At 38.3% G+C, this 22,204-nt stretch overlaps 1 protein-coding gene across 4 annotated transcripts in view; it reads right to left on the reverse strand.

Annotated features, from left to right (window-relative positions):
• Positions 1 to 19,818, reverse strand: part of tmem131l (transmembrane 131 like) — a 36,476-nt gene extending 16,658 nt beyond the window's left edge. For all 4 annotated transcript variants that reach the window (XM_083937933.1, XM_083937931.1, XM_083937932.1 and 1 more), the window contains exons 1-7: positions 19,645 to 19,818; positions 18,853 to 18,926; positions 14,620 to 14,663; positions 6,309 to 6,380; positions 2,497 to 2,620; positions 2,250 to 2,366; positions 413 to 517 (exon numbers count right to left, since the gene is read on the reverse strand). In XM_083937933.1, the coding sequence (XP_083794059.1) occupies positions 413 to 517; positions 2,250 to 2,366; positions 2,497 to 2,620; positions 6,309 to 6,380; positions 14,620 to 14,663; positions 18,853 to 18,926; positions 19,645 to 19,768 (660 nt within the window). In that variant the 5' untranslated portion in view covers positions 19,769 to 19,818. The remainder of the gene's footprint in view (positions 1 to 412; positions 518 to 2,249; positions 2,367 to 2,496; positions 2,621 to 6,308; positions 6,381 to 14,619; positions 14,664 to 18,852; positions 18,927 to 19,644) is intronic.
• Positions 19,819 to 22,204: the final 2,386 nt, after the last annotated feature.

Raw genomic sequence — 22,204 nt, forward strand, 5'->3', positions numbered from 1 at the left:
GGCAAGGAGTCCTTTCAGGTCGTTTCTAAAACACTTTCAATACTTCTAAAACAGTGCACTGATGTGTCATTGGTTTTCAGTGTTTTAGCATGACTTTGAAACATGTGTACAAATGAATGATAGTACAAAGCATTTGCCACTTTAAATTAGTAGTTTGTGGTAATACTCTACAAGCAAACATTTTACTTTTTAAGCATGAAAAAGGGGATTGTTTTGTGACATCCTTCATGCTGACTGCACACACATTTAATAGTTTTACGACAGGAGAGCTTGTCAGTGTGTATGACAAAGCCTCTGTGTATGTTTATCAGGGCTGGCAGGAAAGGGGAAATCAGCTGTTTCCAATGATGAGCTCTTAGTCAATAGTTTGCATGGCCTGCAAAAACAAACACAGAGACATTTAAATACATACCTGAGTTTGGGTCAGCTTAATGCTCTGGATGTGAGGGAATACTAGCAGACTATCCTTTCTTTGGACAGACTTTAATGAACCCTGGTGAACTCCCACACCAAATACCTGGAAAAGGAACAGTTAACATCCATTAAAAGGATTCTCAACACCATGCACATTATATTAAGACTAGGCAATGAGCAAGCAAACAAAGGAGTAGTGTTGTTCAATGGGCCTGAACACAAGCTCCGGGAGCCCTTCATAACATGGTAGCTGATGTTTTTGTGATTATGAATAAAGAAAAAAAAAAAGAAGGATGCTAATAATGTAGCACTGCAAAAGGGTGTAGCATTTTCCAAACAAAAACATTTGCATTCAACTGTTTTCCAGTTGATTCTTGAGGGGATAAAAAACAAATAGGGTGTAGTTTGCAGGTTGCAAAGTTTTTACAAATGCTGCATGGAGTTTTACTCACTCTAACACTGGCATTTCACAACATGGTGACACAGAGCCATTTTAACTGTATTCAAGATGTTAACTGGCTTGCATTTAAGCTGAATAAAGCATACACAGCGGACATTAAGCTCTAAAACTATTGTCTGCTATTCAGCGATCTGTTTATCATTTTACAGTGGCATGTGTCCCAACATATTACTGAGCATAAAACATACTTTTAGCTTTAAAACAACAGTTTTATGGCAACATTATTTCACTAGTCAAGAAAAGGGAATGGAAAGAAAGATAATGATGGTACAATTAGTCAACAGATATATATTTGAGAAAAATGTACAAAGATGTGTGTTGTTGGTCTCATTGACAACATAAAAACAAACAACGGACTGAAACATTTACGTCTTTGAGGTACGTGAAGGGAGTGGTACAGTGCAAGGGAGTCCAAGTGTCTGCGTGTCTGGGCGTGTTTGCTTGCCATTTATAAGCTACATGTGAGAAACACTGTGGTGCAGGTTTAATGTGAGATGGGCAAAACTTACAACTACAGTGTGCTACACATTTCTAGTGTATTTGGAGCAATTCATATATGCTTTGGTTCCAGTGTAGCTGTCTAACAGCTGGATTCTGTCACAGAGGTCCAATCTTCCCAGAGCAAATGGCTGTAACTGCTCCTTATCAACGTGCAACAAGCAAGCGAGTTGACATTTGAAAGACACTCACTAAGCAGTGACCAAAGCCCGTCAAATTACAGAAAACTAAGGTCAGATAAGTGTAAGCACAACAAGTTAGGGCGAATAACAAGGCAGACTGAGGGTCTGGAGTGCGAGTAAGGCCAATGGATACAGCAGTATGAAGCATGTGAATTCACAGTATTCACAACAGTATTCTTGTTATTCTACTAAGTTGAAGTAAAGGCAAAAACATTTACACAGACATAAGTCGTGTCTACTGGTTGATGGGTGATACTACTTTTACAATTCTTTCTTTTCAGGTAATGATCATGCAAGTCAAGTCAAGTGAAGGCAACACCAGTAAATGTAAAACAAAAGTCCAACATGATTTTCTTTTAGTATATATAATGTGTTTTTTGGCTTGCATTGTTAACGTGTGTGTATGTGCATGTAGGATGAAAAGTGAGGACAAACATGGTGGATGCAGTCTTAAACCAGCAGTTTGGTCTCTACTTTTGATAACACATGTTTAACAAAAACCATTTGATTTTGTTTGATTTGTAAATTCTGTCATAGCAAGGTCACACTGTGGTTACACATATTCCACTCTACTATCTGGACATAGAAGCTGAAGGAGAAGAAGCACCACTTGCATTGCTATTTGGGATTTCATCATTGTCCATACAGAACATGATCAGAGTTTTCACAGCAGGTAGTGTATTTATGGAACTGACCTGGTATGAAAGCAGCCCGTGGGCCGATGTGTTTATAAATAAAGTGTTTTCTACATTGCCCTCCTCAGACGGGAGGAAAATTAGTTTAAAAGATGCCTTTCCTCTGGGTGGGATCACCTAGGACAGAGAGGAAAGATGAGAAGTAATTTTAGACATTTCTACAGTACAATGATACGCAACATTATTACTTGTGAACATATAGTGCAGCTAAAAACACACACACACACACACATACACATACACTTACTCTTCTGTGAAAGAAAGGTATGTAAAAATGCCTGCTGGATGTAAACATTGACAGCAGTGTCACAGGAACTTCCTGGCTGGGGTTGTGTATATATATGGTTTCAGCTCTTGGCAGCCCCAGCGGCCTATAAGGACAGACAGAACAGCATCTTATATAAGGGCTCTGCACGCAGCCTTAACCCCTGACACCACAGCAAATTGAGATACTGGGGGTATACAACAACTTTTAAGGGCATCAAATGGTTAATACACAGCTATCTAAAGGTTAGCTTATCCATGAGGGCTCTAAGAAACCTATATTAAATTCAATCGTACTGCGGCTTTTTTAATCCTTCAGGACTGGAGTGGTTCTAGCGGTTAATTTTAAAAATATATAATTTAATAGTTAATTTACATCGGGATAAAATGTTTATTTCACGCAATGTCACATTATACAAGCTGATGAGTTGATGGTTATCCTGTATATAAAACACCAAACAAGACTATTGCATTTCTCTTCTTACACTTTACAATGTTTAACAAATCGATTAAAAGTTAACAAATCAACTTAATCCTTTGGGTCCCATTTAATATGTACGTAGATGGGCAAACCTGGGGGGGGAAAAAGGTGTCCGTGTTTAAAGTTAGAGATACGCCTTGTAATTCACTTTAGTAAGTCAAGGGAGTCATTGAATAACTAGTGTTTTGCATTCTGTCAATATTTGAAGGCTGTAAGAGAAGAACCAGCTATTTGCCTCTTTATCAACAGATGGGAAACAAATATAAGATCCTAATTTTTAATCTCAGAAAGGCCCCAGTGTAATAAGTAAAATGACATCTATATAAATAAGGACATGGAAAGGCTTTGGGTTACAGCAGAAGAAAGATTAGCTCTCTGGGTTTGGCCATTTCTGCTAGATTATCTTATACAGAGACATGTCACACACCCAAACGTAGGCAACCAATTGATACTTCTTACCCCTGCCCCTTTCATAAACACTTCAATTAATTAAATTCATAATTTGTTTATATGTCCAATTCAATTAAAATACAAATCTCTGTTTATAACCTTATGTTCTAATTAATGTGTTTTCACACAAAGTGTATGCATAGCTAAATGCTATTATATATTGTTTTCTTTGGATATACAGAGGGTGGTAACAATAACAGTAACCTCTATACAATAACATGCAATCCAATTCTGTAGCTTTGCAACAAATACTACCACATTTTCATTGTTCAGTGTTAGTAGCTTAATCTTTCTCTGTTTTAAAGCCACAGTTTATGTTCTTGTTTTGCTTTGCATTGCATTATATTGATAATCTGTTTGTTGTCACGATTAGCTCATATGCGTTTACAAAGGTTTTGTATTTGATGAAGCTTATTATTTGACATGTTCATGCTTTCATCTCCTGTCAGCGAACGACAAATTGAATTTAGCTAAACTAAATTAACTTGTTTATCCAGAACACAGAAACTACAGAGTATTATTCTTCAATGTATTCGACATGCATACTAAACTACATCATCTACAAAACATACAGAACATCTTGCAAGAAACTTTTATTTAGTTTTTGTTGCTATTTAGATTTTCTTCAGTGTGCATATTACCCTTTAAAAACACTCAGATGAATGCACACCATACACACTGAGAACTGTCAAAATGTTGTCTAGAAATGTTTCATGGATGCTGCTGTCACAACACAAAAGTGGCGACACAGCAGCGAGAACCAGTTTTGGAATGTAACATATTACTCAATGTACTACGAGAAGAACTGGTTATTCCAATCAGCACCTTGAGTCTACAAAGAGTCAGGCTGTTAAATGTTGAACAAGTACTTGTATGGTCTTGTGTGCAATGTTTTCAAACATTTGCAATGCTTATTCTGCAAATATATTTGGTTAGCATGCAAAAGAAACTCGGGACTTATGCGCTCTGATAGTTGACATACAGTATGTGTCTATATCTGCAATATGATATCCACATGCTGAACCTTCACTGGAAAATTCTGACCTGAATCTCTAGTGCAGACATTACAGACTATGTACACTCTGTCTTCCCTTCGCAATTCGATTGATGCAGTGATCGGGTCAAAAGTCTGTCACAGTTTAAACAGAAGTGGACACAGTGATACACAAAGCAGCACATGAAGTTGGGTTGAGGAGAAACCCTGATCTAATTGGTGTGGGTTCATGATGGACTGCGTGTACACGAGTGCCTGGAGAAAGCCCAGTAATTCAAAGGTGGCTGTATTATAAATGTAGTTTAACTTCACTTTTCTAAATAGTATGTGTGGTAAAATCAATTCCATTTGGAGATCCATATAAAATTATCCACAATGCAGGCACTATAGAGTGAAATATTGTGATATTACGTACAGATATATGATCTAATATGTATGCATGTGGGTTAAAAAAATGTATGTAAAGACTAAGTGCAAATGTCAGCATTAATTTCAGTACTTTTGAACACAAAATAAAAGCCATTTGTGGTGATTTAGGCCGCTAATTTTAGGTGAATACACCACTGGTAAAAAATAGTTTCACACTATAAATTCAACCAGACTACAACATACCATTATCACATTCTTGACATTTTAATTTGAGATGTTCTGTCAAGCCTCAACTGACGAATCTCTCACTTCCTGCTTGTGTGTGAGAGTTTGACTTAACTTCCATTTTAAGCAACTGAAAATCGTGCAGAACAGAATACAGGAGATCTGAAATTGGAGTTGTTGAATAAAGTGTTTTCTGCGTTTTCTTTTTAACTATAAACCCGGGGAAGTGTGCAGTGTTTCTGGATTAAACAAATATTTTTCACCTAATAAGCACAAACACATTTTTGGACATGGGCAGACAGGATCGCTTCCTAGCTGCATCATGATGCAGTCTGCTGCAAATACTGTCTCAAAACGATCAACACATATCAGCAAGCCAGACAGCCGAGCATGCGCAAGCTGTGACACAGATAATGAAGTGTGTCTGGAACTGCAGTTCATCTGGGCAAGTTTACTTTAAACTAATTTTTACTTCCCTTTTTAATATTGAATTTACTCTATTTTTTCTTTTCTAAATCACTGCCTCCCAATAGTTCGAACACATCCTCTAGTCACATCTTCAAGATTACTTACTACTCAATACTTCTGGTGGTACTGAACAGTATAATTTCGACTGTTCCCACAGATCGCACAGAAAAAAGGAAACCACAAACTGCCATGTGGGACTCTGATCTCATATTCCTATTTTGATCACAGCTGCAAATCAGTATTTCAGTCTCCAAATATTTATCCAATAATATTAGAAGTTTTGGTCATTTGCCTGCTTTCTACATCCCAGAAGTATGAAGCAAAATTCTAGAAAATAGAAGCTGCTTGTGACTGTTTACTTTTTAACAGGGGCATCGGGGACCGCTGTCCAACCACAACATTACGTCTGATATTCTTTCTGTTTTGAGTATAGAAGCAAACAGTGAAGTTCTTAACCTTTTTGAGTGGGGTCAACCCTCTCCAGTATGTGTCTGGATGCTGGGAAGGGGAGCTTACTGCCATACTTGGATATCCTGTCTGTTCTTTAAGATCGAAGGGACCCTTGCGTTATGAAATCTTCCCTTTCTGTGGCACAGCGACAGGCCCCTTGCTAGGACACCAGTCTTATTTTAACTCAACATAAATCAAGTCAGTGGAGTTTTTCCACATTACTCAAGAAAACACAGAGATGGTGAAATGCAGTACTTGTTATTGTGTGTGAAGTAAAAGGTTTCATCATTTACAGAGCAAAATTAATAACGTCTTTGCTTGTTAAGGCAGGTCATAGCAAACTAGAAAGTGTACTTACTGCGTCCCAAACTCCAACGCTGGGGGCTGAAAATGCAAAGGCCTCCCATTTTCTCGCGTATATAGAGAGGAGCTGGTGGAGAAGAGAGGTGCAAGAGATTCAATAATTAGGCTAAAGGACAATATTTGAATCTCAATAGTTTTATTAAAAACTTTAAAGACATAAGAAATTGAAACATCTGTGCTTGTATATTTTACTTAAACACTGACAGGAACCTTGTGTGCCCTTTACAACAGAGCATGTGACAGTTCACAGAGATGAATTAAAAGTCAAAACTATTATTGCCCCCAGCTGCTTCTCAAATGATCAACTTCCCTGCCAAACAAAGGCACAATGATCACGCCAGCACAGAAATTAGATAACTACCACACAAAGTACTGGAGGTCATGGATCATAATTTATTTTAGAAAACACATGGCTCAAATGTGTTGGATAACACTACGTTTGACACGATTACTCATCTTGCACAAAACATCACACAAAATACAATAGAACCGTATTATACAGTACAAAAAGTTGCACACTGCTAAATTAATAGTGGTCACAATTTATACAGGTATATCCTCACTATCATAGCTAGCATAGTTGCCAACAAACTAAGTTCTGACTAAGTTCAGAAAGGTATTTTACTATGCAAAAGATAAAAAAAAAACATCTTCAATGATACCTTTGCCTTTACACTAAATTAGAGCCTGACTGATAAGATATTGGCCATATGGCTTATTTTATAAGTGGTCATTTCTAGAATCTCTAGACAATGTAAAACATCATATACGTATATTAATGTTAAATATGTTTGTGTGTGTGTGTGTGTGTGTGTGTGTGTGTGTGTGTGTGTGTGTGTGTGTGTGTGTGTGTGTGTGTGTGTGTGTGTGTGTGTGTGTGTGTGTGTGTGTGTGTGTGTGTGTGTGTGTGTGTGTGTGTGTGTGTGTGTGTGTGTGTGTGTGTGTGTGTGTGTGTTCTGTTAACGGGTACCTTTAAGAAGCCGTTGATTCCAAGCTGTGCATGTACAGTATGTGTTTGCATGAGTGAAAGCCTGACTGGACCCAGTTGACAGATGATTCACACAGTTGTTGACCAACAGAAGCAAGCAAGTGAAAGGACTACATTTCACACAGAGTGGTTAGTAGCCATCTTTAAGGAAGTCACTTTTCTGTACGTTTTCATTTCCCTACTAGATCCAACAACAGCCATGCTACTGCCAAATTAATGAATAATTGGAAAATATAGTAGCATCAAGCCAATACCAAATGTACTCCGTTTCCCATCACATATCACAAAGAAGTATTTGATCAAAATATTTGTTTAATTTTCTGTTGATCGACTAATCACTTCAGCTCTAACCTAGCACACCAGTTCGTATTTCTACCAGTGTGTTCACCAGCATCGACACACAACAAGCCTTGAAGCTGCAGTAGGTAAACAGGAACAAAAAAAATTAATTTGAAGCAGCAGCTGTCTCCGAAGCCAATCGTAACAAACAAACAAACAAACAAACAAACTAACTAACTAACTAACTAACTAACTAGCCAGAACACTTGAATTACAAAATGCTTAAAGATTATCACGGATTTCTAGTCTTCTGACTACGGTACTCGAGATGCTTTTACACTACTGCTATGTTCACCCTTTCACACGGACATTCACACTGATGGCAGTGGACAACTACATACCATCTAATCTAATCCAACCATTCACACCACATTCACAGCACGGTGAGCAACTTGGGGTTCAGTTTCTTGCCCAAGGTCATGCAGACTGGAGAAGCCTGGGATCGAACTGCCGATCTCTCAAATGACGACCCACTCAACCCCTGAGCCACAGTCAGCCCGTTACAAGTGAAAAGGTAGGAAGCTGAACAACGAAGAACCATATTTACTCCATCACCAACACAGTGCTGCAGCAAAGAGCATGTTCAGACTTTGAGGGGAGTCATCTCTTTACACATCATCACCAGACTGTCAAGTGATAGGAATCCTGTCAGCAGTAACTTTCTAAGGATGGATGACATGACCTGAACAGCTGATCACAGTAGTATAAACTGTATCTCCTCATTAAGTTCACATAAACTCCATGACGAATAACACTTAGAGTGCTAAAAGTTTCCCTCATTAGATTTTCTGAACAATGCATTTAAAGCAAAACATCTGCACAACCTGCAGGCTCAGGGTTGCACGCTGGCATGATTTCAAAACACTTCATCAGGAATAAAAGATTTTGTAAGAAACAAAACTCACTCTGAGGCAACTCACTCTTTTACACAAGTATCTTACACAACTACCACCTTAATCAAGTCTGCAATCTCCCTGATGTTAACCCTATCCTGATATATCCAAAGTGAATTTTAGTTTTGTTTACTGTCTTTATGTTTATCATCAAAATCAGCTGTACTTTTATCTCATAAAAAACTAACTTTGATTATTCCTATGGAACATTTTACAGTTTCCACCATGAACAATTGCTGACACCTTCTCCTGCTGCCGGGGCATGTCTCATAAAGCAGCTCCTAATAACTGTAAGGAAGCAGCTGTGGGATTTGCAAGATTCTAAAAAGGTGACACAATGAGTCTGTTATTGGACCGTGCAAAAACACTGGACTCTTTGTCAAGCTGCTTTATCGTGTCACTCTAAAAGGGGAAGGAATACAGGATAGTTTGGGGGGAAAAGTGGAACCAAAATAAAAACATTAAATGTTGAAATGACCTGCTCTCTCAATCCCTGTATTTGACACAGAAAGAAACATGCAATGCTGTATAGACTTCCAAGGATACATGTGCATAAATGGAGTACAGTACACAAGGTTAGATAATACATGCAAATGTGCTATCCGAGTACGTGGTTTCCTTTTAAGGCAGCAATCTAATTTACAATATGTGTTGTGGATTTCCATAATGTGTTCTAAAGTAAACATTCCTACAAATAAAAACCTGTTTGTGTAAATGATATTATTGACTGCAGATTGATAATAGTTGATGGACATACTGTGGCCATCCTAGTGAAAACGTTAACAGTGTGAACTTCATGTGCAGGATATCAGACTGATCTCATTTCAATCTGTTGACAGTGGGGACGGCCACAGTTAACAGGCAGGTCCGAGAGTGTTGTACAGAGATGCATCTTCTTTTTTTGGTTGATGCGGTTAGTGTTGAACAGTACAGTGTTTGTCTACAACAAGACTTACAGACGTGATATACTGTTTTGTTGAAATAAAAATGGACGCATCAGGCATAATTAATTATGTAAAAGTCTGAAAACTACCACTGGTTAAGAGGATATTTTGACTAGTGGTGATGTAGATTTTGGAGAAGGGTTATTTCTGCAGAGGACAGGTAAAAATGGCAACGGTTTGCTGGTTGTATTTTACATAGTTAACTTGCCACCTGTGCCAAAGCTCTACTGAACTGGATTACTTTCTGAGCAGCAGTTCAGCCTATGTAGTCAATTGACAAGGAAGCGAAAAAGGGTCAATGCTGAGACAACAGAAACGAAAAGTGCACCGACAAAGGCTAAAAACCCCCCAATCTTTATCCTCCTTCCGCTCCAGCCAATCAATAGGTGCTGGTTTTTACATCAGTGCCGCAACAAGAATCAAGAAAGGAATTTAAGAAAAAAAGGAGAATCTGATCAGAACTGAACTGGAATAATTATCCACAATGGATAATAGGAGCCTGAACCACACAAGAAAATGTACACACAAAGCCTGTGAGCCATTTCCTTTACAGATACTGATGTCACAAAGATAGATTTATAGGCAATTAAATGGGTGAAGAAAGCAATGTTGGTAATGGATGTAACTTGGTAGAATAATAGGCACAGAAAAGGCAGAAAAACATGCACTCCAAAATACATCTGTCTTTCAATTTCCAACCCACGGAGTGTACGTGCACAAAAATAATTGAATTCAATTATTGCAGAACTCACAAGGCAAGGCAGGTTTATTTGTATAGCACAACTGAACAACAAGGTAATTCAAAGTGCATTAAAAGCATTGGAAAGAAACGCATGAAATAAACTTTTAATAAAGATAAAACATAACTATACCTGGCAGTGGATCAATTCTGCCTGTCGCTACAAGACAAGTGGACTTAAACCACTACAAGGAAAGTGGACTACAAGGCAAAAGCAGGCGAAAAAAAAGTTCTGAAAAGGGATTTTCGGTTTTCAATTAAGTATCATTTGCAAGACATGAAATAGAAGCTACGGTGCAGAACAAGCAGTTAATAAATGGTTTTGTTTACTGAAAAGCAGCGTAAAACAGAAAAGGCTTCAGTCTTGATTTAAAAGAACTGAGAGTTGCAGCAGACCTGCAGTTTTCTGAAAGTTTGTTCCAGGTTTGTGGAGCATAAACACTGAACGCTGCCTCTCCATGTTTAGTTTTGACTCTGGGGACACAGAGCAGACCTGTCCCAGACGAGCTTAGTTGTCTGGATGGTTCAGCAACGTCTTCTCCAGGCTATCTCAGTTAATTAAGGTCACATACAGAGAAAGTGCGCGTGCGTGCACACGAAGATGCTTTTTATCTGTTTGAAAGGGATACATCTCTCCAGTTTTTGACGAGATCTAGATTTTGCTCCCATTGAGGATGTATACACAAATTAATCTAATGCAACATCAACCATTTAAATGACTGTGGCACACAGTCACAGTGTACATCCTAGTTGGATTTCTTTACATGAGTGATCCAGGTGCTCAAGTGGAGATTCACACACACACACACACACACACACACACAAAAGCAAAGATAGCTGTGGCAAAAAAACTAACGAAAAAATCCCTTCCTCCTTTTATATTTCATGATGTTAATACGATGGCCTACCATCTAGCGAGACCTAAACACCATAGCAGGTTCTTTTTTTATTTAAGTAAAACAGACACTGCTGTTATTTGGTAGACATTATTTGTAGACATACATTGTAACCTACTGTCACTAACACTAAGTTCCTGCTTTTCACTATTGGCACGAGTTATAGCCATTCATTCGTCCGCTGAACTGTCACACTGACTCATGGTTTAACACCAGTGAGATTACAATTTCAACAATTTCCCTTTCTTTCTCCCAGCTGTAGATTTAGCATGTGGGATTGCAATTATACAACCCAATGACCAAATAAGCCTGCGGCGGAGACTTGATAACAGAGGGACACTCTATACTCTATTACATAACAAGCGTTTCTATCTCATGCTCTCTGCAGTTCCAATTGTTTGTTAATTTATTACTTGCCATATAGTATAACTTCAAAGTGTCAGAGTTAGTCAGAGTGGAAAAGCTCTGTGTGTGTGTGCGTGCGTGTGTGCGTGCGTGCGTGCGTGTGTGTGTGCGTGCGTGCATATGAGGGGTCAAATGTGAAGGGAAAATGAGGTCATGAGCCTTTGCAGAGGAGGTATTGTTGGATGGCAGACCGATGATATATATCGGCTATCTAAGGTCAGCAGCTATCAAATTTAAAATCAGATTCATTTCATGATCTGGAATAAAAGAAGTGTACAGTGTAAATATGCTTACTAATGCACGCGTAAAACTACCTAGTATCAATATCCAATAGCTAGATTCAGTGCTTAAAAACAAAGTAGTAAACACACTGTGCCCTCTTTAATGTTGAGTAGTGTCAGGTTCTCATGTAGTGTCGAGTTCCTGTGTGCTGCTTTGGAGGTGGTACATGTGTATTAGAAACTCGGTTTCTCTGAATTCAAAAGCAGCTAGCCTTACAGAAAAACTCAGCCTCTCAACAAACATGCCACTGAGCTGTACTCCAAGGGTTCTCTCCACAGCCACGGTACAAAAATAACAAGTTATGTTTGGCGCAATATGATCTCCTGGATCTTACTCAAATAAAGTCAATGTTAGCAGTGACCTCAGCCCTACTCCAGGGGAGAGGTTAGGTCAATGGTGTTCACAAGCATTTCCAGAAATCAGGGAAACAATAAATAAGTAACAGGGATGTTAAAATGCTAGTATTAACACTATATTGAAGTAAGTCTGGGAAATAACTTTTTAACTTAAAGAAAAGAAGGAGCAAAGGTATTTTAGAAATGATTGGGTGGAGATTTAAGTGGAAACAACTGGAAAAGGAAAACAGCCAAGACATTTTGACACAAGACCCGATTCAGATAAAGATATCATTAACCTCTGCAGTCTGCTTTGCTCTTTAGGCTGGGCGAGAGTCATGGCAGGCCTGCCAAGAGCCTGATAACCCTGGCACGAGAGGCCTCACAGCCCACAGCTCTGGAGGTCTCGAGGTCAACCAGCACTACGAAGCCTCTTTGCCTCTCACCTCCCTGGACTTAAAAATAGCCATATTCCCACACTGTTCAGCAACAGTTTGCTGCATGTGAACTAAATTAACTTCATATTAAGACTGAAAGCTTGTTACTTTAAAGAAGTACTCCAGTAATTTATTTATCGCACTTTCATAAAGGACTTGAAAAAGACAGAAAATAATGGTAAAAAAACAAACAAACAAAAAACAAACAGTAGAGGCCTATCAACACATTTTTAGTTGAAGAATAGTATCTGTAAAAAATTGCACTGTAAAATGTAACTATTAACTGTGCCCTTTGTGTTCAGTTCAATGTTCAATTTGTTCAAAAAAATAATGTTGGAAAGAATTTCCTTCAGCTATTTTTTTTAATTCAACAAGCAATTTGTTGCATTTTAGAGTACCCTGTAATGTATGGGGCGAATGCTGCTGAGGAGGTAGAGCGATCCGCATGTTTTAGTGTCCTTGGGCAATACTGTGTAAGATACTCCCGATCGCTGTGCCATTTGTGTGTAATTGATCAGATTACATCTTGATGAGCTGGTGGCATCTTGCTTGGCTAGAAAGGCGCTATATAAATGTAATTTCTCATATCGTGCAGCCCAAATCATGTCTTTTACTCTTTAGTAGGAGTAAAGCTCCAAAAACACTGAATCCTACATTTTCCATAATGCAACTTGATAGCAGCTTTTCCTTCAATTGACCCAGGCTCGTAAACAACCACATATTAAAACTCCATACCCCAAGTTTAAATGCAGTAATATAGACGTGTAGTCTCCCAGCCCAATTTGAGATGCTACATTATAGTAACACTCAGATTATATAATAGTAATATTGTAACACAGATTTGGAATTTTTGTATCAAACTCATAATATCATGGCATTGCAGTAACTCAGTAGTAAAGGTACCATTAAAATCATGCTCAAACAACTAGCACAGACAAGTCAACTAAATTGTATGCAATGTGTTAAGGTACAAAATTCTAGGCCAGGAACACTTAAGTGTGGGGAAGTTTACATATATACTCTTTACTTTACTGGCAGTGCTTCTCTAGAAAGATAATCAAGGAGCACAAACAAGCACAAATGCTAGAATATGTAAGACTTAAAAAGTGTATTTAACATCTATGAGAAGACCAAACAAACCTGAAGATTACTCTGTTTCTTATTGATATTTTGCAGCAATTTTCTATTTCCCAAACAATTTTCTGAAGGAACAAAAACAGCTGGGGGAAGACAGACCTACCCTCCTTTTCCCTTTTAAGGAGTTCTAAAATTAGTCAGGAATTTGGTTCTGTGCCTCTCTAACACACGCCCCCAAAAACTCTCTCCGTCACACACCCCCTCACTCACCAACATAAACAACATAGCCTGCATAGAAAGGAGACTTTTAAACGCCTCTTTAGAAAGCTTCAGCCCTATTAAAATAAAACCACACCTCGCCGTTTGTCTGTGTGAATACAAAAAAAAACATGTCACCAAACAGCTACAGTTTAATTTGGCAAATTAACCATTTAACACAGCTGTGCCATCATCTGTAGTTTGTTGAATATGTTCACATTAAAGTAAAACTGCTCGTCTTGACTACAGCACAAAGTTGTTCTCTGGTGATGCAGAGGAAGGCTTGTTTTTTCCACTGGGCTGTTCACAAACCAAACCCACGCCGCAGCCCTGCTTTCATGCCATGTCTTACAGTGTAATTGTAGTCCACATTATACACAAGAAAACACTTCAGTATGATGCAATCTGTATGCTGGTTTGGGGTTTGTTGGTAATTATGTGGCCTGATGGAAAGTCTCTACACAATCTGAAGTGCCACTCATGAACAGGTGGAAACCTTTTATTAACTTTATGCAAGTGATTTTCTTAAACTGCTGAATGTAGGTGTCACTTTCACCGACTGGTGTTTGAACTAGCATAGTGAGAAAGTTTAATGTCTTTCACACTTATTACCTAGGGCTACTGACTGTCATGAGTGTGTATGAATGTGTGAAAAAACCCACAGAAGAATTTCAGTTTTCTAATGTCCCCGAAGAAGCTAAAAAAAAGCTTACCTGTCTTCTAGTGGAAGACCATCTTTTCTTCGTTCCTTCTCCACCTAGCAAGGAAATAAAAATAAACTTTAGTCAATATGGCCAAAACTGCAAACTGCAACCCATTTATTCTACATTCACACTGTGGCCTAGAAAGAACCACATCAGGAGGCTCTGTGGGATGAAAGTCTGCTGGTATGCCAAACTGCCTTCTGGCTACTGTGATGATATTCATAAACAAGAGGTTTGATGCACCTACACCACCAAGTGCTCAGATATGATTCACTGTGCATCTGCTTTTTATTGCTTGGAATGTCAAAGGTTTTATTTTGCATAAAATATGATCACTGTAAATAAATCAAGCAGAAAAATGGAATATCCTTGGGAAACTAAAACTGGCAATAGATCTTTTCCACCCTGACTCCAAGGGTTAGACAGCAGGCAACAATTTATGCCGGCAGTGGCAGTCTACTGTAGTTCTCACAGTTCTCACCGACAGAAGTTGGTAATTAAGCTTGATAATGTTGATGTCTGGTGCAAGTAAGTTTTTAATCTTTCTTTTGAAGCCAATCTTTTTACAAGATACAAGGGCTGCAGCTATCAAATCTTTTTGTAATTGCGTATTCTACCGATTATCCCATCGATTATTCCATCGATTATTCCATCGATTACTCGAGTAATCAGATAGAAAATATATCGTAATTTTGCGTACAAATGAATTATAATATCCGTTATTTTGAAAAAAATATATATTATGTCTGGGGTAGGCCTATTTGATGTGGTAACCTAACAGGGGTGAGAGAGAGTGTGTGTGTGTGTGTGTGTGTGTGTGTGTGTGTGTTCGTGTGCTTGTTTGCATTTGAGTGTGTGCTTGAGGGGGAGAGAGTGAAAGACGAGATGTGTTTGTGTTGGAGGCAATACACTCGCAATTTAACATGAATAAGTTTACCATTTAAGTAAACAATTCAAAGTGGTGCATAAAATTCTACATGAGACGAAACAGGTTTCAAAGACAAATAAATTAATTTTGAAAATTAATTAGAGATAGATATTATCAGGAATACAAGCAACGTACAAAATGCGACCGACACATTTCCTAAAACAAAAATATAAAGTCAGACCAGGAAGGTGACGTTATGTTTAACATTCATGAAAACCAAACATAGAAGCATTCACGAGGATAGCTAACGTTATGCATTATATTCCTGTTTATCCGTAACTACGGCAACAGCCCTCCTTAAACCGGAACAGCTGCTCTCGGTGAAGTGATGTTAATAACGGGCTGCTTTCGGCTCAGACGCTGAATCATCAATGACAGCAATCGATGTGCTGTTGTGGCTTGACAGTTCTAGTTAACAGTGGACACATCGCACCTCTTTGGCTTTTTTTAAGTGTGAAATTATCCCAAACCTATTCTCTGCCTTTTCAAGATGTAGTGGTGTGCATTCGCAAAAACGCTCCATGTGAAACAATGACCCCTACACTGAATAGGCCGAATAACGCACGAGATTGGACTTAAACGAATCATCAAGGCAAAGATTTTGCCTCGCTGAATTTCTGTAACTAGTAATTGTTTCAGTCCTACACGATACACAGCATCTTCTACATACTTGGTCTATTTTTATTCATTATGGTAAAGTTTTGTGTTGCTATGGTGATGTGGGGACAAGAATAATCCCCTGTGGATTAATAAACGATCTGTACATCCTACAGATAATTTCAATGTTCTACTTGCGGTGGAGAAAAATCGAATTTATTTACGTGAGAAATAACACACATTAATAAAGTCCCTCTGTGTTTCTGCATCTTACTCTGCAGCACTAATAATGTGTTTCCTTCAGAGAACAGAGCATCCTTCCAGACATTCACACAATTATCACAAATCATGTAAACTTGAATCACTGGGAAAATCAAGTTACGCTGCGCACCATCCCCTAACCAGATTACACTCTGCAAGTCAACATACTGCATTAGAGAGGTAAGTTCATTCTTCTGGAGGGGAAATTTCACCGGTCAGTATTTTATTGACAACCGACTGATCATTGTAAAGTGACGTACATGGCTTAAATCATATCCTGATTTGTGTGATAATGTGTTTACTCTTTCAGAGTTTCATGACTAATCAAGGCCGGGCTGCAAAATGAGGCTCAGTTTGCCAATTACCTGAGGAAATCATCTCAAAATACCCACACTAGCAGTACTGCATGAAAAAATAGTTTCCATAGGAACAATCGGGGGCCTTATGGCTACGTCACGGCTTTATGATGATACAGATTTATCAACCAATAAAGACTATGTATATTGTTTCCATGGTGGTAGCAACTACTTCTTAAATGTCCTTGATTATATTAAACCATGTCAGGAAATGCTGCAAATCAAAGACTGGGGCTGCTTTATGGCAATATCAGATACAGGAATTTTAATATGATTATTTTTTACTCAATGTGATACGGTATCATCATTTATCGGGCCTTTAATTTGCTGGATAAGACAAAAACAGACATTCAAATGTATATCCTCTGTATCATATCCTACAATTCCCCCAGCGCCTGTGAAGAGTGGCACATTAATGACTTAAGTGAACGAGACAAAAAACAATTTCCCAGTTGATTAAACACAACAACAGAACACATGCTGTTGCAGCAGGTGAGCCATTAAATTGCAAGGAATATTCAAAAGCAGCACCATTTGTAAATGTAAAAGGTTGCAGGGATTTTGAGATGAATGGAGGGATTTAAAACACATGACGAGGGCATGTATACACAACACGAAACTCAAATAGGCAGGTAAAAGAGTTGCCTTATCCTAGACTAATCTAACAATCACTAGGGGACTGGGGACAATCCAAACAAACATATGATCCGTAGTCATATCCAGAACACAAGTCAATGCTTATAAAATCACAGGTAAGATGTATGGGATGAAGATCGCAACAAGCTCTAGTTATAATCTGTGCTGCCCAAATTTGATATCTGGTTTGATTTTGACTATGCATCATCATGGCACACGGCACTGTATCTCCTGCATCCCCACTTCAATGTGCCTGCAGCAAAATGCAGTAGAGTACGCTACTTAACCAGCTGACCACCAGAAGCACTGCAATATAGATGAAAGACATCCATGTCATGCTCTATTTCACATAGTAGAAGTAACTGAGACCGTCACTCAACGCACTGCTGCCTATCTAAACATGACACCAAACCATGTCAACAGTTCTACCAATCGCTCTGCGACGCAAAAATCAGTAAAAACAAACAAACTAAAAAAAAAAAAATACCTCACCCTTTCATTCCTCTTTATTTTTTTTATCAAACCGACAAATGAAAATTATCTTTAAATGTTGAATCAAGTCGTGTGTTAATACCTCTGGTCTGTGTATGTTGGTGGGAATTACTCCAGAGTAGAGATTGCAAAATAAGTATTTCAAAAAAACTTTGAAACAAAATTTATGTTTTATATATTTATCAAATTTTAAATGTATCTCTGAAAAACTAACAGACTTCACTAAAAAAAACTGTTTTTTATGTGTAAGTGCATGGATTTTATTTCTACTCAAAGCAACCAAAGCTATCTTTCCATCTGTTTACTCAGGGCTGCAGAAAATGCCACACCCCCCTCAGGTAACATGACAGTCAGCTGGTGACCTCATGACAGGTTATCAGTAACTTCTGAATTCCTGTTGTTTGACTTGTTGCATGGTTACATAAGCATCCCACATGCTCAGTTGAAAATGTTTGGGAAACTCTAACTCAGACCCTAAAAAAATAAAATAAAAAAATACTGCACAACAAAAAGCATAACATGCAAACTACAGAAGTTGGAAATTGCACTAGTGTTGCAAGAAAGTAGTGCAAATAAGTACTAAAGACTGTCTCAATCCTACTGACTGAACTCCACAATGGACACTATGTACAAAAGAAAATAAGGAGGAGCCACATGGCAGGTGGCCTCCCGCTCTGGTTTTACTTCAGACTCGTGTATTGAACCCTCGATTCTAGCTCGATAGAAAATGTGCACAATAGAATAACCACATGGTCGTGCATGTATGGTCACTGATATTTCCTCACACAATCAAAAACAATATGCACAAGTCAACCAACAGCAAAGTGGAGCCAAACACAATGGGGGATGCACCAACCACACGTGCTCATGCATGCATCTGGCTGCATTTTGTTGAGGTGATCTGATCTGTGTTAAACATATAATTATTCTCATCATTTCCTGCTTCCATACAAACAAAAATAAATAAAGTACCTGAAGTTGGACTAATGGGTCTGCATCTTCGGGTTGCCAGACCTCGACCACACTGGTGGACATCTGACTCAGAGCTTTTGTGGGAGCAAGAAACAAAATTGTCAGTAAAGGTGCAACATGGGGGGGAAACAAACAAGTGCACCACATTTAAGCAGTCTTAAAGGATTAAAGCTGACTTTTTACTGAGCTATAACGAATGAACAAACTAAAACGGCGTGCATGATAACACAGACAAGTAAAAGGAAATGACTTCGCCTCGGCAGCCTGACAAAGGTAGCTGTGGTGCTAGCTGCTCATTAGCAGGAAGGTTAGCTCGGTGGCTAACGAACTTGGAAAACACCTCTCCTGCTAAATGTAGTAACACACGGCTGTTTAACTATTTACGGGGAGCTTTAAAGCAACGTGTCCGCTTTATTACAGACGCAACCGTGACCGTTAAGTGCCCGTTTAAAGCCCCAGTCATACGTTAATAAGTTATCAATGCGGTTTAAACCAAACAGCAAAAGGGAACTGGGAGCTAGCGTGAACTAGCAGGTTGACAAAACATTAGCTCTCCCGTGTTGGTAAATAAATAAAAAACCTAAATATGCTAACATGAAAATGTATCCGGAACATTTTAATTTCAATTTTAGCCGTTTGAACAAATTAGCTTGTCACCCGTTTTCCATGGTAACGGTCGCTGTCAAGTCAGTGTAGCTAAATTAACGTTGCATTTTTCAACGGTCGGTTTCAACGGTAAACGTTGCATCCCCCGAAGCGGACACTAAATAAAGGGTGAGTAACGTTACAGACCTTGCAGCTGAGCCCCTCCGTGCTGTACACAGGGTAAAAGTAACTGTAGTATTCCCAGTAGTATATTGATCCACGTTTTCCTGTGACAGTGGCTGCCCTGGTGGAAGTCCTGAAGCCCCGCCATGCTGCTGCTGCTCCTCTCAGCTAAGCAGCCTACCTTGTGTTGTTCCGCTGCGTTGGTGTTTCTTTCTTTCTCAGCGGCAGCAGCGGCGGCAGCAGCTCCCTCCCTCCCTCTGTCCGTCCCTCCGTCCCTCCGTCCCCGCCTGCTCAAACACAGCGAGGACAGACACCGCTGACACATGCAAGGCTGTTTACGTGTCTGCTGCAGGTAAAACAAAGCAAAGTTACCCCCAAAAATCCGCCACCATGTAAAGATATAAATGCATAATGGAACAAATCTAACCCTTTACTTTACAGTCAACACGGCTCCTGTTGACGGATCTGTTTGTTTTTTTTGTGTTTTACTGTCACTTGCCCCTTTTTTCTACTGTTTTTAGCTATTTTTAACAGCTTAATTTGAGATTTTCCTGTGTGCATAGGCTATTATTATATTTTGCATCTGTTATTGATGCTTTTGATATTTGCTCTATCCTCTTTTGCTGCTGTAACAATGAACATTTCCCCACTGTAGGACTAATATATGATTATCTTTAAGTAGTCAAATACAAGTACTGCATTAAAGCACACATTTGAGGTTCTTATACTTTAATATTTCCATCTCATTTATACTTCTACTCCATTTCAAAGGTGATATATATATATATATATATATATATATTATATTTTTTACTCCACTACATTTAGTTATATGATATGATGCAGTTCTATAATACTATGCTATTTGAATATTTCCACCTTATGTTCCTTTATATTGGAAGTATTAAGTAAAGTAATACATCTACTAAAGTATATTTTTGACATACTTTGACTGACATTATGCTGCTTCATGCTTCTACTCCACTACATTTCAGTGGAAAATATTGTACCTTATACTCTTTTTACATTGCATTTATTTGTTAGAAGTGATGGAGGCAGTTCTCAGATCTTTTACTTAAGTAAAAGTAGTAGTGATACTGCAGTGGCTCTTTTTAGAATATTATATTACTGTATTATAATTATTGACGCATTCATGTGTCCACTTTGACAAAGTAAAACACTTAAAAGCTTGTTATTGTTAAGCAATAACAACATAATGTAATATTCTTTAACAGTTTCACGAGGAGCCATTCTGCATAATAAGTACTTTTACTTTTGACACTTTAAGAACATTTTGTTAATGTTTGTGCTTTTACGCAAGAAACAGATACAGTAACATTTCAAATTCAGGATTTTACTTTAAAGGGAGTATTTTTAGACCATGGTATGTCTATATTTACTTATGTCAAAGATCTGAATACTTCCTCCAACACTAGAACCACACAAACGTGCACACAAGGTGATGTAAAGTAACTTTACTCAAGTACTGCACTTACATTTTGAAGTAATGGTCCTTACTACTATTCCACTACATTTCATTTCAATATTGCACTTTTTACTCCAATACATGCATCTGCCTGCAACAGTCAATAGCTCCTATACAGATTAAGACTTTAAATAAAAATTAATATAATAATCATCATTGTTAAAGAATAAACCAAAACGTTTTGGCCTGTGAGCAGCAAAACAAAAAGTGTCTAGATGTATTGACTCTTACTTTTAAATAAGCACAAATCTGTATTTACCTTACTTGATAGGAACTCTGAGCAAACCTTACATTTAATAAAATGTAATAAAATCTATTTAAGCATCAGTTTAGTTTTGCATAACTGTATGTCCTTCTTTTGGCCTACACTTCAGGGCAGGTGAAAGTCTTAAGTTTATTGCATTGTTGATCTCTTGTGAGAACGAGACATGTGTGATCAAAGAAACCACAATTTATAGTTGTGCTTGTTTGAGTGAGGGTGAGGTAAAAATATGCACGGCCCTCTAGGACAGCTTTGACATTCAGCGTGTTAGACTCGTGAATCAGTTAGGACAGGTTGGGCAGGTACACACATGAACACACACTCAGGTTACTCCTCTGTAGGTGTGTAAGCTCCACCTAACACAACAGCAGGAAGGCACTTTCTGGATCAGTGTTGCTACGTTCACCTGTGCACGTCTACTATGAAAAATTATAGGGCTGCCACCATAAATACTGAACATGTAAGAACAGACATTTGCATCTTTACATTGTTTAGTAGCAGATCATCCTTATCAGTATAAATAACTGAACATATGCATTAGGAAGCATTATAAACAGGAAACTGCTAAGACTTTATCAGTGGGCTGCAGTATGTTTGCAAGGATATATATTTTACACGTTCTTCGTTAATGCCGTACAGATATCAAATAACTTGCATTAAGAAACACTATAAATACAAATCAAGCCTCGGACAACATAACTAACAATGTGTTTGCATATCATCCATCTACTGAAAAGATAACTAATGCAATGACAAGATAAGATGAGCACGGAGCACATTTGATATTTAAATCAACAAACCCAGACACACTGGCCTTGTCATCTAGGTCATTCAGT

This window comes from Echiichthys vipera (assembly GCF_963691815.1).
Source record: "Echiichthys vipera genome assembly, chromosome: 2".
NCBI classification, from domain to species: Eukaryota; Metazoa; Chordata; class Actinopteri; order Perciformes; family Trachinidae; genus Echiichthys; species Echiichthys vipera.